The following is a 13,537-nucleotide window of genomic DNA, read 5'->3' on the forward strand; positions in this document are numbered from 1 at the left end:
AGCCTGGGCTGAGCCCGGGGGGGTTCGAGGGTGGGCAGCCAGCTCTGGCCCGGGGGGGGGAATGAGCCGGTGCGTGGGGACGTGGGCTTTTCAGGTGTGAAACAGGAACCAGGGTGTCTCAAAGGCTTTTGGGACTGCACTGAAGTGCCAAACCAGGGTGCCTGGCACGAGGCGTGGGCTCGCTTTGCCCCCGCACTGCTCGCCACCGGCTGTAAAAGTGCTGTGTTTATCTCAGCCCTATTAATGCCACTCTTGCAGAGCTGCTGCAACAGCCTTCCTCCTGTTAACGCACCCATAATTCACAGGGGGAAAACATCCTTTGATGCAGTGGTGATATTTAAACCAGGGGAGGTATCAGGGGTTTTTTTTTAAAAAAAAAAAACAACTTGTTTTGAAGCATTCTGTTCCTCCGCTCCAGCCTCGGCTTCACATCTGTGACTGCAGCCTTCTCCATCCAGCTGAGAGGGAAATTATGTGTGCAAGAGGAGTCAGGGCTCCCTTCCCAGCACTCTGCTCACATCTCTAGGACTCCCGCGCCTGCCGCACGCTCAGCCACATGCTCAAGGATGCTGCACCTGAAAGTCCAGTTTCTGGATGACTCCCAGAAGATCTTTGTAGTTGATGTAAGTGGGCATCATATTCTTAATGGGTCTTTTGTGCTAATTATTGAAGTCATTGCTCTTCTCAAGGATCGCATGGTCTCCGGTAGCTTTTGGGGTTTCAGCTTTAAAAACCAAACAAACAAACCAACCAAAACAAAACAAGCCTCAAATCCAAAACAAGAGGTTATAGAGCTGATTGTTAAGTGTCTTTCAGCATCGACATGCTCCCGCTCTCCCCTCTTATTGGCATTATTTGTAAAGAAGGAGGAATGGCTTTTATGTATCTGGTGTCATCTTTTGGAAATCAGCTAATATGAAGTGATGTTCTTGATAAGCATCAAGTTCTTTTCTCATTTGTCTGGCTGCCAGTATAAGCATTCAACAAGGAAGAAGAATCTGGGAACAGAATAAAAATAGGACTTTAACCAAATTACCCCTGGTGAGAAACATCTGCATGCATCTCTTCCTGGGCATTCCGCTGAAAAAAAACCCTGACTGGTTTTGAGACTAGCTGAGGAAAAAACTCCCTGTATCTTCTTTTCTGCGGGACAGTGTCCCACAACACACTGTCATTAATAATTCACATTTAATAAATGCTAGTTCTGAATATTGACTGCTGAAATAGATTTTAAATGCTAAGTATTAATATCTAGGGTTGTTAGAGAGATATATGTGTATATAGGTAACTGAAACTAGATGTAAATTATATCTTAACTATGTGTTAGGAGCACATCTTTTTACAAGTATGAATGAGCATTTACTCTTGGTTAGGATTTGATAATCAGAGTAACTAATTAAATTAGATAATTCAAGTAGACCGGTTCTAGCACTTACCTGTAATTCCTCTGGGACCAGAGTGTTTGATATAAATTGTTTTTTCCCAAGTTCTGTTACGTTACTCAGATAGTCCTGTCCTCTGGTTTTATAGCATAGCCTGAGAACTGCTCAGTCTCGGACACGCTGCTCGGTTTCTTTGTGACAGCAGTTTTGCACCGACGAGAACTGTAAAGAAATTCCATCACTTGGTACAGTATGGAAATTGTTTGATTTGGTTTAATTAACGTATCCTAGACCTAGAGTCAGCTTAAAGATGAGACCAGTCATTTAAAAATGCCTTTTTTTTTTCCCATATTGATTAGATCAGGGCATGCTGAGAGACAATTTGAAACATGCTGCTGGCACAATATTGCTGCATTTTTATTTCCATCTCTGCTTTCTTATTTGCCTAAAACACTTACGGCACTCTGCAGGACATGTTATTGCAGCAAACAGCTTCCATTAGAGGAACTCCTGGTCATTTCCTTTTTTAGCACGGAATGGTATCGGAAAACCCTTTTAGGCATTTCATGCATTTGATGCTGTACGGGTACAATGAATGAATAGTTGAATTAGTGACTTCTCCGTTATAAAAGGATCGCTCTGGGCTAAGTTTTGAGCAGCTATTTCAAGCAACACTTCCTAAATCCCTCCTGACTTTGGAAAGCTCTTTTGAATGTGTAGTACTTCAGTCAAATAGGAGGGAAAAGGACAAAAGGGAGAAAACACAGTGGGCCTGATTCCCCCTCTGCCTTGCACTTGGCATATGCATCTCCACCTGCCTCACATGGGGACCACAGCTGCTGGCATGTGCAGCGAGGTCTCTTCTTCCTTCCACCCCTGGATACCTAGAGCTGTGACCTGGCATGTGCTCTCACCGATAAAGTCACTCTTCTCTCTGGAAAGGGTTTAAACAAAGCAGTCCTGAGGCTGGGCAGCCTCTGGAGCCCTCCCAGAGCAGCACAGAAAAGACGAAGCACTTTGCAGCCTGGGCAGACAAAGCCTGGGCTAGTGGGATTTGCTACAGGGCAAGATTCAGCAGTAAGGAAAAAAAATCAAAGACGAGGCAAACCGAACAAGCCCAGAAAAACTAATTGCTGGGGCTGAGCGAAGGGCAAAGTCTCCTGTGATCTCGTGTCCCCTGTGATGGGTAAAGGTGGGAATTCCTTGGCAGGAGGTGTGCGGAGCTGGCTGCACGCAAGCTGGTCCGGCGAGGGCACAGGGAACCTCGGGTCTGGTGGCTTTTGGTGCATGGCATTGCATGCCAGCTGCGGGCAAGCAGAAGGCACCAGCACGGGAGGCATCTGCCAAGGTGCTGGGGAAAGATCTCATCGAACCCCGTGAGCTGTCACTTCCCAGTCCTGGCCAAGCTACGGGGAACACTATAGAAACGTGGCTTTGCCGTTGGGCCACCACGAGTGCTGCCAGACTGTCCTCTGGGGATGGGTATGCGGGTCCCCGTGTGTCGTGTACGTCGCTGTCTGCCTCTGGATGTGCCTCTTGCTTTCTCACCCTGCTTACTGTCCCAGCTGCTTTCAGCAAGGAGAGGAGGGGCAAGCGCAGCCTCTCCGTGCCACCGTCTTCTCCACAGGGCTTTCTGCCCGTGGGTGCTAATGTGGCCCTGCAACACCATCGGAGGCACATTTCGGGTTGGACGTGGGGCGGCCAGCCCCACATGCCCTGCTCCTGACTTGCACGGCGCTCACCTGATGCCGTGCGAGGCCGGTGCTGCCGGAGCACACCCAGCCCCTCCGGCAGCACCGGCTGGGACCCTGGTACCCCACAGACCCCGGGGTGGGACACCCGCAAGCAGCGCTCTGCGAGAGGAAAGGCTCTGCTTTTAAACCAGCCCCTGCACCAGCAGGGCTGTGCCTCCCTGGCGAGCAGTTTTTCCTGGGGAGGGAGCCGCTTGTCTCCCTCGGTGCCTGGGTGCCTGCCCTGGGCTTGGAGGAGAGCGGGTCGCTCCCAGCAGACACGTGGTGGGTAATAACCCGGTAAGAAATGCTTGTCTTTCCTGGCTGCCTGACACGGCTAGAAAATTCTAGCTTGGAACTAAACATTTATAATTGTTTTAATTACCCTTGTGATCTAGTAATTTCGAGGAGAACCGGGAGTGCTGTAGAGCAAATGCTGTTATTACACTATCACTTTTCAGCAGCCCTTCAGCACGGAACCAGCAATTTCATCCCAGGAGAAGCCGTGAAAGGTGGTTATTAGTGTGCATCACTGCCAGCAGCCCGGGTCCCTCCCGTCCCTGTTGGGAGCAGCCGCTGGCATGGGAAGCTGCAGCTTGCCTTCACCTCCATCGCCCGAGATGCTGTAATTTAGCAGCTGTCTCATCTGGTCTCTCCGCTCCAGCTTGCTTTTGCACTAACCCACACTCATTTTTGGTCTGCTTGTCACCAGTTGATAAAGGAGTAGCAGGGTTTTTGCTGGGGTGGGTCACTGCCAGGTTCATTTCTGATGCTTTTGGGAGCAAAGTTGGGGGCCTCCCGGGTTGTGCCCCAGAAGTGTCACACAGCACAGCAAGTCAAGCAAAAACACCCTCCGAGTGTTTCTGTTTACTGGGAACAACTACAGCCTGGCCTCCCTTATCAGCATGTAGTGCCACTTAATTAATATTGCTAAAGTGCACGGATGACCCAGGGCCCAAGGCGCAGGATCTCTGCAGGGTCCTGTTGCTGCTAATTACCATTAACCACAATAGCAGCTCGTCCCCAGCAGCCCGGCTGCCGGCTGTCGGGGCACACGGGCTCGCTGTGCAGGTTTGAGGTGTGGTCCCGTTTGCTTTTAATCAAGCACGTTTGCCATGGCCAGCCCCGGGCCATGGTCACTGGTTTGCCAGGGATAGAGTTGCCCGAACAGGGATGGTTGCAAAAGGTGAGCCAAAAGTAAGAGTTCTTTCCTTTTCCCTTTTTCCTTTTTCCTTTTTCCTTTTCCCTTTTTCCTTTTTCCTTTTTCCTTTTTCCTTTTTAATTTTTCCTTTTCCCCTTTTCCTTTTTCATTTTTAATTTCTCATTTTTCATTTTTCATTTTTCCTTTCCAGTTTCTGTTTCCTTTTACTTTTTCCATTTTTCTTTTTATTTTTCCTTTTTCCATTTTCCTTTTCCTTTTTCCTTTTTCCTTTTTCCTTTTTCCTTTTTCCTTTTTCCTTTTTCCTTTTTCCTTTTTCCTTTTTCCTTTTTAATTTTTCCTTTTTCCTTTTTCCTTTTCCCCTTTTCCTTTTTCATTTTTCATTTCTCATTTTTCATTTTTCCTTTCCAGTTTCTGTTTCCTTTTACTTTTTCCATTTTTCTTTTTATTTTTCCTTTTTCCATTTTCCTTTTCCTTTTTCTTTTTTTCCTTTTCCTTTCCATTTCCATTTCCCTTTCCCTTTTTTCCCTCTCCTTTTTTTATTCCTTAATAAAGGAGAGAAGTGATGGGAAGGAACCTGATTTCCAAGAGCAGAGCTCTCTCTCAGGGTGCTCTCAGGGCTCTCAGCATCTCCTCTCAGGGTGAAGGCAGGGAGCTAAAACTTCTCCCCCATTTCACTGCAATCCCATCACCACTGCTGTCAGCACTGACTAACCTGTTGCTTCTGTGGTGTGCTTGTTTCCCAGCAAAAATCCTGCGGAAAAGAGCTGTTCAACCTCACCTGCAGCCACCTCAACCTTGCGGAGAAGGAGTATTTTGGGCTGGAGTTTCGCAGCCAGGCTGGGAACCATGTGAGTGCAGGTCACGGTGTGGGGCCCCGGTGTTGCACCGTCCCGCATCCTTACAGCAACTGCCTGCATGGCTGGGGGCTTGCTACCACCTCCCTGAAATACCAGATGTGACATTTCAATGGAAACGTTTGCCATGATGCCAAGAAACCCTGGGAAATGAGAGTTACAAGGGGAGCCACAAGCTGGTTGGCAAAGCCCCTGGGGTTTACCTGTAGCCATCGGTGCAGGGCTGCCCAGCGGGACGGCTTGCTGCATTGGCTGAACTGGCCAACATTTTTGTGTTGCATTCTAGCATGCTGCCGCCCATTTTATTCCCCCTGCCTCCTGTCCTGTTTATTCACCCAGTCCTTCATTATCTTATTTCAGGTCTGGTTGGAACCACTAAAACCCATATCAAAGCAAGTCAAAAGTAAGTATTTCAAGAATAAAATTGTTCTTAATCAGTACCAGTGACAGACTAGTGCAGACACATTTGTGCAGTGCTATTGCTTGGGGATGGGGGCTCTGGTTTCCAGCGTTTGCCTGAGCTCATTTTATAGCATGAGGCTGGGCAGGCTTGTTTGCAAAGACACCCCTGTCCATATAAAATCCTGCAGAAACACCACTGCCTTTGCCATCTGGTGTCTCTCTGCACTGTTTCAGGCTTGAGCTGTTGATAACCCGGCAGCTTGGCGGAGGAGCAGGGGCGGCCTCCTTTTCCCCCTCCTTTTTCCCCCTCCTTTTTCCCCTCCTTTTTCCCCCTCCTTTTTCCCCTCCTTTTTCCCCCTCCTTTTTCCCCTCCTTTTTCCCCTCCTTTCCCCTCCTTTCCCCTCTGCAGCCCAGCCCTGCCCAAAGCGGGGTCAGCCGTGTGCCCCCCAGGCTCTGCTGCCCCTCTGCAGCCCCCAGCCCCACCCCGCGCCGCTGCACGGAGGTGCTGCAGAGCCCGACCTGAATTCAGGCTCAGCATCCCCTGACGTGGCCATAACCGATGTTAACACGGTGCTCCTTTCAGCTTGCGGCTGCTTCCACCCCCACAATGAACCAAATAATATTTTCCCTAAATACATGATGACTGGGAGGTGGTTTAGAGCATGAGGCCAAGACCCCAGTATTTGTCATAGGGAGGCTGCAATATGGTGTTTGCACGAATTTCCCTGTAAGGGGAAGGCCTGATAAAGAGCCTCCCCTTTCTGGGTGCGCCACAAGTGGGATTATTTCAGGCACCAATTTCTTTTTCCACGTCCCTTCTCTCCTGTCCCTCCAGGAGCCCCCGAAGCACCCCACGGTGCTGTGGGACACTTGGTGCCTACAAAATTGCCTCCCTCCCTCCCTCCCTCCCTCCACGCTCTTTGCATTGGGCTTGGCCGCTTGCTCTCACTCACCCCACGGAAAAGCTCTGCCCGGGCAGCCTCCGATGGAGATGTTGCACCCCAAGTGCTTGGAGGGCTGAGTTTAATGTGCAGCCCCGCTGATGGCCACGCTCCAGACACGCACCCATGGCACCGCTCCATGGAGCCCCCTCTCCTGGCAGGGGTCTTTGCAATTTAAAGAATTGCTGGGGCATTTTCTCTTTAGTATTATTTAGGTGTGCAACTCCCTATTCACTTCGGGGGAGGGTCTGGGCAGGCTGGTTTGGGGGGACAGGCTGGAGTCCCTGATATTCAGGGCTTCCAGCCCTGATTTCTAAGAGTCCAGAGTAGTTTACTCTGTAAGGAGACAGCATGTATGAAGAGAGTTGTAAATGTTCTCAATAGACACATAAAAGAAAACTTATGAAGATGTTGTGTTTTAAGATCCTAAGGAGGTTCTTTTCAAATTTATGGTGAAATTTTTCCCAGTCGACCCCGGCCATCTGAGAGAAGAGCTGACAAGGTACAGTACTTTCGTTCTATTATTTTCTTACTGCACAGCCCTGTAATTTTGTAACTGCAAAGCATGCATTTAATTCCTAATCTTCATCCACCCAAACCTGTCTGTGAGCAGTTATCCTAAGTAGTGAAAGAGCTCTATACTTTACAAAGCAAAACCCGAGAGAGTATCTTTTCTTGAACCTCTGTTTTTAAACAAAATCCACTTGAAGGATCAGCTGTCCTAAGAGCCTGCAGTTTGTTTTCTGCCAAATGCTTTAGCAGTCGGGCACCGAGTATGACTGCTCAGTCTAGCTCCTGCCTCAAGCTGTGTTCTGAAAGAAGAACTTTATTTTTGAAAGTGACATGGTTAGCTCTTACGTTTTAGAGAAATCGTTGTGAACAGGAACTAAGAATAAAACTAAGACAGCGCTTTTACAGAACGTTAGCCCTGAGAGATGCAAATGCCCTCTGAGGCATAAAGGAATGTTAACTCTGGAACCTATTAATGGGCATTTCCACGGCAGGGGCATACTGGCCATGGTGGTGCCCAGCTGCAGCTTTCTGCAGGGGCTGCACGCTCCTCCCACGACCCCGTGGATCTGCATCACTTGGGCTGAAACACGGGCGAGCGCAGGGAGAGGCACGGGGACAGCCAGCCCCCCTCAGCCCAGCACCCGGCTCTCTGCTGAGCCCCGGCTCCCCCCAGGGCCATGCTCCTGTCCCTCTCCCCAGGTACCTCTTCACCCTCCAGATCAAGAAGGACCTGGCAGCGGGGCGGCTGCCCTGCAGCGACAAGAGCGCGGCGCTGCTCGTCTCCCACCTGCTGCAGTGTAAGGGCAGGCGAGTCCCCGCAGGGACGGTGCCCCTTGCCTGGGGACGGGCTGCTCGAGGGGGCTTTGGTTGTGCAGCCGGGGGTTCCCCCTGCGATGACCCCTCTCAGCCTGACCCCGTGCTCTCCCCCCCCCCGTGTCGCCCGCAGCCGAGCTGGGCGACTTCCACGAGGAGACGGACCAGCAGCACCTGGCCACCCACCGGTACCTGCCCAACCAGGAGTACCTGGACAACAAGATCATGCGCTACCACCGGAGACACGGGTGAGGGCTGCTCTGCACCACGGCCACCCACCCAAAACACCCAACGGGTGACTGTCGACGGGGCCATGAGCATGAGCAGGCAGGGCTGGCAGCAGGTGGGGGGGGGGGTGGTATGTGTGATACCAGTATGTGCATGTCCAAAAAGGCTTTTTTTTTTTTTTTTTTTCATCCCGTTTCAGCAGCTGCCTTCTCACTCTTGTCACTTCCCGATGTGTTTGTGTCTCCAGGGGGAAGACGCCGGCCGAGGCGGACATTCAGCTGCTGGATGTGGCCAGGAAGCTGGAGATGTACGGGATTCGCCCGCACCCCGCCAGCGACGGCGAGGGGATGCAGATCAACCTGGCCGTGACACACATGGGGGTGCTGGTCCTGCGGGTGAGCCTGGGGCTTGGGGCGGGCTGCCAGTGCCCAACCGGGGTGGCTTTTCCCCAGGTACATCCCCTCCAGTTGCGGGGGGGACCCTCCTCCACCCTCCCTGCTCCAAATCCTCCCAAACCATACAAGAGGGAGCGTGCCCCGGCAGACCCCAGGCACAGAGGTGATGCTCCAGGGCATGGCTGAGGGGCTCAGCCCCACCACCGCAATCAGCACCGGCTGCGTGCCACCGTGCCTGCCCTGGCTCTGTTGGCTCTTGTCACGGCAAGCGTGGCCGTGCAGGCACCACAGGTTACACAGCTGTGTCACATGTGTTCACCGTATAATCTTCCAGCGAAAATAGCCACCTCACGTCTGTGCAATTACATAACGCTGTAATCACGGCGTAGCTGCAGAATAAATACAGACTTGTCGCAGCCGGCATGAAGCAGTGCTTGCCTCCCACACTGGCTAATTTCAACCTGAGAACATCTTGTCAGAGCAGAAAAAAAAAAAAAAAACAAACCAAAACCTAACTGCGGGTCTGCTGCTCATAATTAGTGCTGCCAGACCCAGTTATTTATTCAGAGCCATAAACACCCCTCATGCATGATTAGAGCATCTGTGAGCCCATTAAAATCTGGGCTCTTCCAGAAAGCTGACAGGGTCTCGGTGCCACAGAGAGAGTAACTCAATTTTACCTGGTCCTTCCATGACATGAGTGTTATGCAGCCATGTCTAAATTGATCAGTTAAGATAATGAAGGGTCAGGCACACTTGCAGCCTGCTTAAGCTGGGTCTAAAATAATGGGAGTGAGCTGAGCTCTGTTACGCTTCTCAGCAAAGGAGAGGAAGGTCTTACTTCTTGGAGGGGGGCACTGATTCTCCATGAACCCATGTGATGTTCGAGCTGGGACAGATGGGCCACCTCTCTGCCTTGACCCCTGTGAGGTTTGTCTTGGGACCCTGGAGTTTTACAAAGAGCTTCAGTCGGCAGAGTTAAGCCCTGGGCCTCTGTTCTCACTTTTGGGACCAAGTGATGCTCAAAAACCAAATCCTGACAGCCCTCCCCCAGGCCTCGGCAGCAGTGAGAGCCACGTCTCATGTAGTGTCCTACAAGCTCCCACCTTGGCCCATCGTATTTCTGCAATCCTGACTTGCCCCATCCTGCTGTAACCGCTGTGTCCGTCCTTGCAGGGTAACACAAAGATCAACACGTTCAACTGGTCCAAAATTCGCAAACTAAGTTTCAAGAGGAAGCATTTTCTCATCAAGCTCCATGCAAACATCTCTGTAAGTACTGTGCTGCAGGCCGCTGCCGGGCTCGGGAGGAGGCAGCTGTGGACAGAGGATCAGCCACGAGAAGTCCCCGCATTTGAATAAAATCCATTTCTGCTGCTCCTGGGTGATTCTCCTTCCCCTCCTCGAGCACAGCGTGTGCCACCCTCATGTCCCCAGAGGCCAGAGCCACCAGCAGCACAGCGTGACCCTCTGAGAGGTCAGGAGGCCAAATGGCTGATCCTGGCCCTGCTCCCCTGACACCGGCTTGCTTGTCTCCGGCTACGCAGGCGCTGTGCAAGGACACGCTGGAGTTCACCATGGCGAGCCGGGATGCCTGCAAGGCTTTCTGGAAGATGTGTGTGGAGTACCATGCCTTCTTCAGGCTGTCTGAAGAGCCCAAGTCAAAGCCCAAAGCCCTTCTGTGCAGCAAAGGCTCCAGTTTCCGCTACAGGTAAAGTCCAGGGGTTAAACTGAACACAGGAGGCCAGGAGGGGTGTGGGGATGGCCCAGAGCCTCCCGTTTATGTCAGACCTGGCTGGAGGCGAGGAGGTGATGCTCAAGAGCTGCTTTTCCTGGTGAGACCACTGCCTCAGTCCTGCTGCATCCCCTCAGCTCCCCTGGGCTGGGAGGGATGCCCCAGGGCTGGGGCTGAGGGTGCTGCTCACACCTCTCCCCCCTTGCTGCAGCGGGAGGACGCAGCGGCAGCTGCTGGAGCACGGGAGGAAGGTGAAGATGAAGAGCCTGCCCTTCGAGAGGTACCGGGGGGCATGCCTGGGCTGGGGGGGGGGGACACACACACCACACACACACACACACACACACACACACACACAGACCCCCACCCCACTGCCCACGTACCCAGCCATGCTTTTGGCCTTGCAGGAAGCACTACACGTCCCGCTATGCTGAGAGGCAGTGCCGCTCCTCTCCGGACCTCCTGACAGATGTCTCCAAGCAGGTATTGCCCCTCGGCATCGGAGAGAGGTAGTGCTGGGGTGGAGCGGAGCCGGGGGGGGGGGGGGGGGGGGTGTCTTGGCATTGTGTCCCCAGCTGGCAAAGCTCAGCCGGAGGCCAAGCCAGCCCCTCGGCTCTGCAGGCTCACTGCTGGCCCTGCTTTGCCCCCCTGCCCGGGTGGGGGTCTGGGCACCCACCCACCCACCCTCTGCCCCTGCTCAGGTGGAGGAGCTGCGCCTGGCCTACGGCAGCCGGGGTGCCTACCATGCCAACGGGGCGCATGCCTCCGAGCCCACGCTGGACAGCCGGCGCCGGAGCTCCGCCGTGGAGGTGACGTTCGCCGCCGAGCTGGAGCGCTCCAAGCCCGAAGCGTCCCCCTCCTTCCTGCCCCACTCCAAAAGCTCGTCCGCTTTCCCCCTGCTCTACGCCGAGCTGGAGCTGGAGCGAGCATGGGAGCCCGCTGACCTCTACAGCACCCGGAACCCCTTGACCTCCTTTCGGCCCCACCACCAGTTCACCGGGAACAGCAAAAGCACCTCGGTGGGCAACATGCGGGAGGTGAGCGCCCGGACGCTGGTTTACACAGACGTGCCGTGTCCCCCAGCCGCGGCCACCCCGGCCCTGCAGGGCCTCTTCTACCCGGACAGGCCCCCGCAGCCCCCATGCCGTGCGCTGGTGGCTGCCGAGGACACAGCCAGCGGGTGCAGCCCCGCAGCTGCAAAACCCCTCCGGCGGAGCCCAAGCGGGACCCGGGCCGGGGAGTTTAATCGTGAGGCAGCCGAGCCAAGCGTGGCCCCAGCAGCAGAGAACAGGTCGCTGGCGCGTTCCTTTGATTATGGCCTGCAGGAGCAGCCTCCCAAGCGTTCCTGGAGCCAGTCGGACATGAAAACCATCCGCTTCCCCCACGGCTCTGAGTTCAGGCCCCTGGGGCCGTGTCCCGCGCTGAGCAGCCGGCGGGTGGGCGCCTTTCGGCACGTGCCAGCCCCGCGCTGCTCCGCCGAGCGCTACGTGGGCAGCAGCACCGAGTCCAGCGACTCCGACTCCGACCTCCTGGCCACCGACTACTGCTCCCTGTACGGCCGGGTGCTGCGGGCGCCCACGGCCCGGGTGCGGCTGTCCTCTGGCAGCCTCCAGCTGGACGAAGAGGATGAGGAGGTGTCCTTTGCCACCGGCGCCGCTGAAGAGAGGACTTCGAGGGGGGCCTCCAGGTATTTCACCTAGGTGCCTGACACTTGCTGGAGGGGAGCAGAGGCAGCCAGTGCTGACCTGGGGCCGCAGAAAGGCGACAATCTTGCTTGCAGGGCTGCTTACTGCTCGCAAAACACTGACGGGTTTGTGTTGTGAGTGCTCTTAGCTGTAGAGGATGTGTTAGTGGACAACAAGGCAGCGTTCGGAAGCACCCATCCCCTGCGCCACGCTTGGAAGCTGGCACATCTCTGCCACCACGCGCGGGGCTCCTACTCCAACCGGAGGGGCCAGGGCTCTCCCAAAGTCCTACAAAAACTCTGTGTCCTGCCCAAGCTGGTGGCTGCTGGCCACGCTTGGAGCTCAGCTGCTGGAGACTTCACCAGGAGGAGGGAGAAAAAGCAAAAAAACCCGTCTGTTTCTTTTCACAGCTGCAGGGAAGCACACTGGTGGGAAGGGTGTTTGAGGCCCATTTGGAGAGGAGTAGGATGGCCGGAGGAGGCTGGTCCTGGAGCTGATCCCCTTGGACAGGGGCACGGCGGCCCAGCATGGAGCCCGTCTCTTCCATTCTGCTTCTCCTCCCTCCAACGCTGCAGGGAGCGCCCGGCCCCCGAGGACAAAGGTTGGATGTTTGGGGTGCTCCTTGCAGAGCTTGGAGCCACAAAGGAAGCAACTGCTCTGTCTCCTCCCTGGCCAGTTTAGAGGATTATCCTTCCGTAAGAAACATCTCAGCAGTGCTTGTAAATCATTTAGCAGCAGCCCACGGTGAGCTCGGGGAAGTGGGTTAATGGTATTATATAGCTCTGCTTTTCTGAGGCCCATAAGCTGTCATTTTCTGACAGCACCTCCACAGCACTGGTACCTCAGTACCCTGCTTATATCTGCGGGAGCAAGGCATGTAAGGGGGTCCTTTGCTCCCCAAAATCAGGACTCAAGCAGAATGGTGAAAAAACAGCTCAAAAGAGGGAAGAAACAGGCAGCTGGTGCTCATCCTTGGCGTTAGAAGTCTGCTGTAACCATGGTGCTTTGAAACTTTCCTGTTTGCTACATGAGTGTAATGTTATTTTTACCAGGGCTGTTTCTAGCTATAAAGAAGGAGCAGGAGGTGGCACTGCTCACCATTCATGGGGCAGCAGGAGGGAGATTCCCGATTTATCCACTGCTTCCTCGAAGTGAAAAGGTACTAAGATACTTCTTGGAAGTATTTTTATTACAAAAACTTATTATTACCCTAAGCCTACATGAAATCTACTCAGAAAACTGGAGAATGATGACACCTCTATAACATTTTAGGGGAGGATCTTGTTACTTTTTTTTTAAGAACCACCAGGTATCTGTAGGATGTGGTTGTGAAGAGAGAGACAGCCCAGTAAATCCAGAGTTGAGAAACCACTGCGACCTGCTGGAAAGGATTTCAGAAACAAGGAGGTTGGGACAAAGACAGAAAGTAGGTTAAAATATAAAAAGAACTGGGCTTATAGGTACTTCTCACTCTGCGCCTTGCTGTCCTTTGTTTTAGAGGCTGGACAATAAAAATCAGTTGTTCACACCAGAGTTTCCGGTTCCTCCTTCCACCCTGGGAAATTGGCACCCCCAGCCCACCTCCCCGCTCCCAGGCAGCCCACGCTGCCCCACGGAGCTGCCTGGCTGCTTTCCCTCCCCCACAGCTGCTTGCTGGCTCCTTCCGTGCCTTCACTGTTTCAGTGACTGGGGACGTT

The 13,537-nt window shown here is 53.5% G+C and overlaps 1 protein-coding gene across 2 annotated transcripts; it reads left to right on the plus strand.

Moving 5' to 3' along the window:
- The first annotated feature begins 549 nt into the window (after positions 1-549).
- FRMD7 (FERM domain containing 7) lies at positions 550-13,247 on the plus strand. Of its 2 annotated transcripts, XM_042807260.1 has the most exons (13): positions 550-623; positions 5,018-5,122; positions 5,489-5,531; positions 6,940-6,973; positions 7,684-7,781; positions 7,931-8,045; positions 8,273-8,420; positions 9,597-9,692; positions 9,968-10,131; positions 10,367-10,435; positions 10,563-10,638; positions 10,857-11,842; positions 12,251-13,247. In XM_042807260.1, exons 1-13 carry the CDS (start codon positions 567-569, stop codon positions 12,519-12,521), a joined length of 2,262 nt encoding a protein of 753 aa, XP_042663194.1. In that variant the 5' UTR covers positions 550-566; the 3' UTR covers positions 12,522-13,247. The 2 variants fall into 2 exon arrangements, with proteins under 2 accessions (XP_042663194.1, XP_042663195.1); XM_042807261.1 differs by having other exon boundaries at positions 6,895-6,973; positions 10,857-12,346.
- The last annotated feature ends 290 nt before the right edge of the window (positions 13,248-13,537 follow it).

Source organism: Tyto alba, unplaced genomic scaffold (genome assembly GCF_018691265.1).
Source record: "Tyto alba isolate M040663 unplaced genomic scaffold, T.alba_DEE_v4.0 Super-Scaffold_5, whole genome shotgun sequence".
Classification (NCBI taxonomy): domain Eukaryota; kingdom Metazoa; phylum Chordata; class Aves; order Strigiformes; family Tytonidae; genus Tyto; species Tyto alba.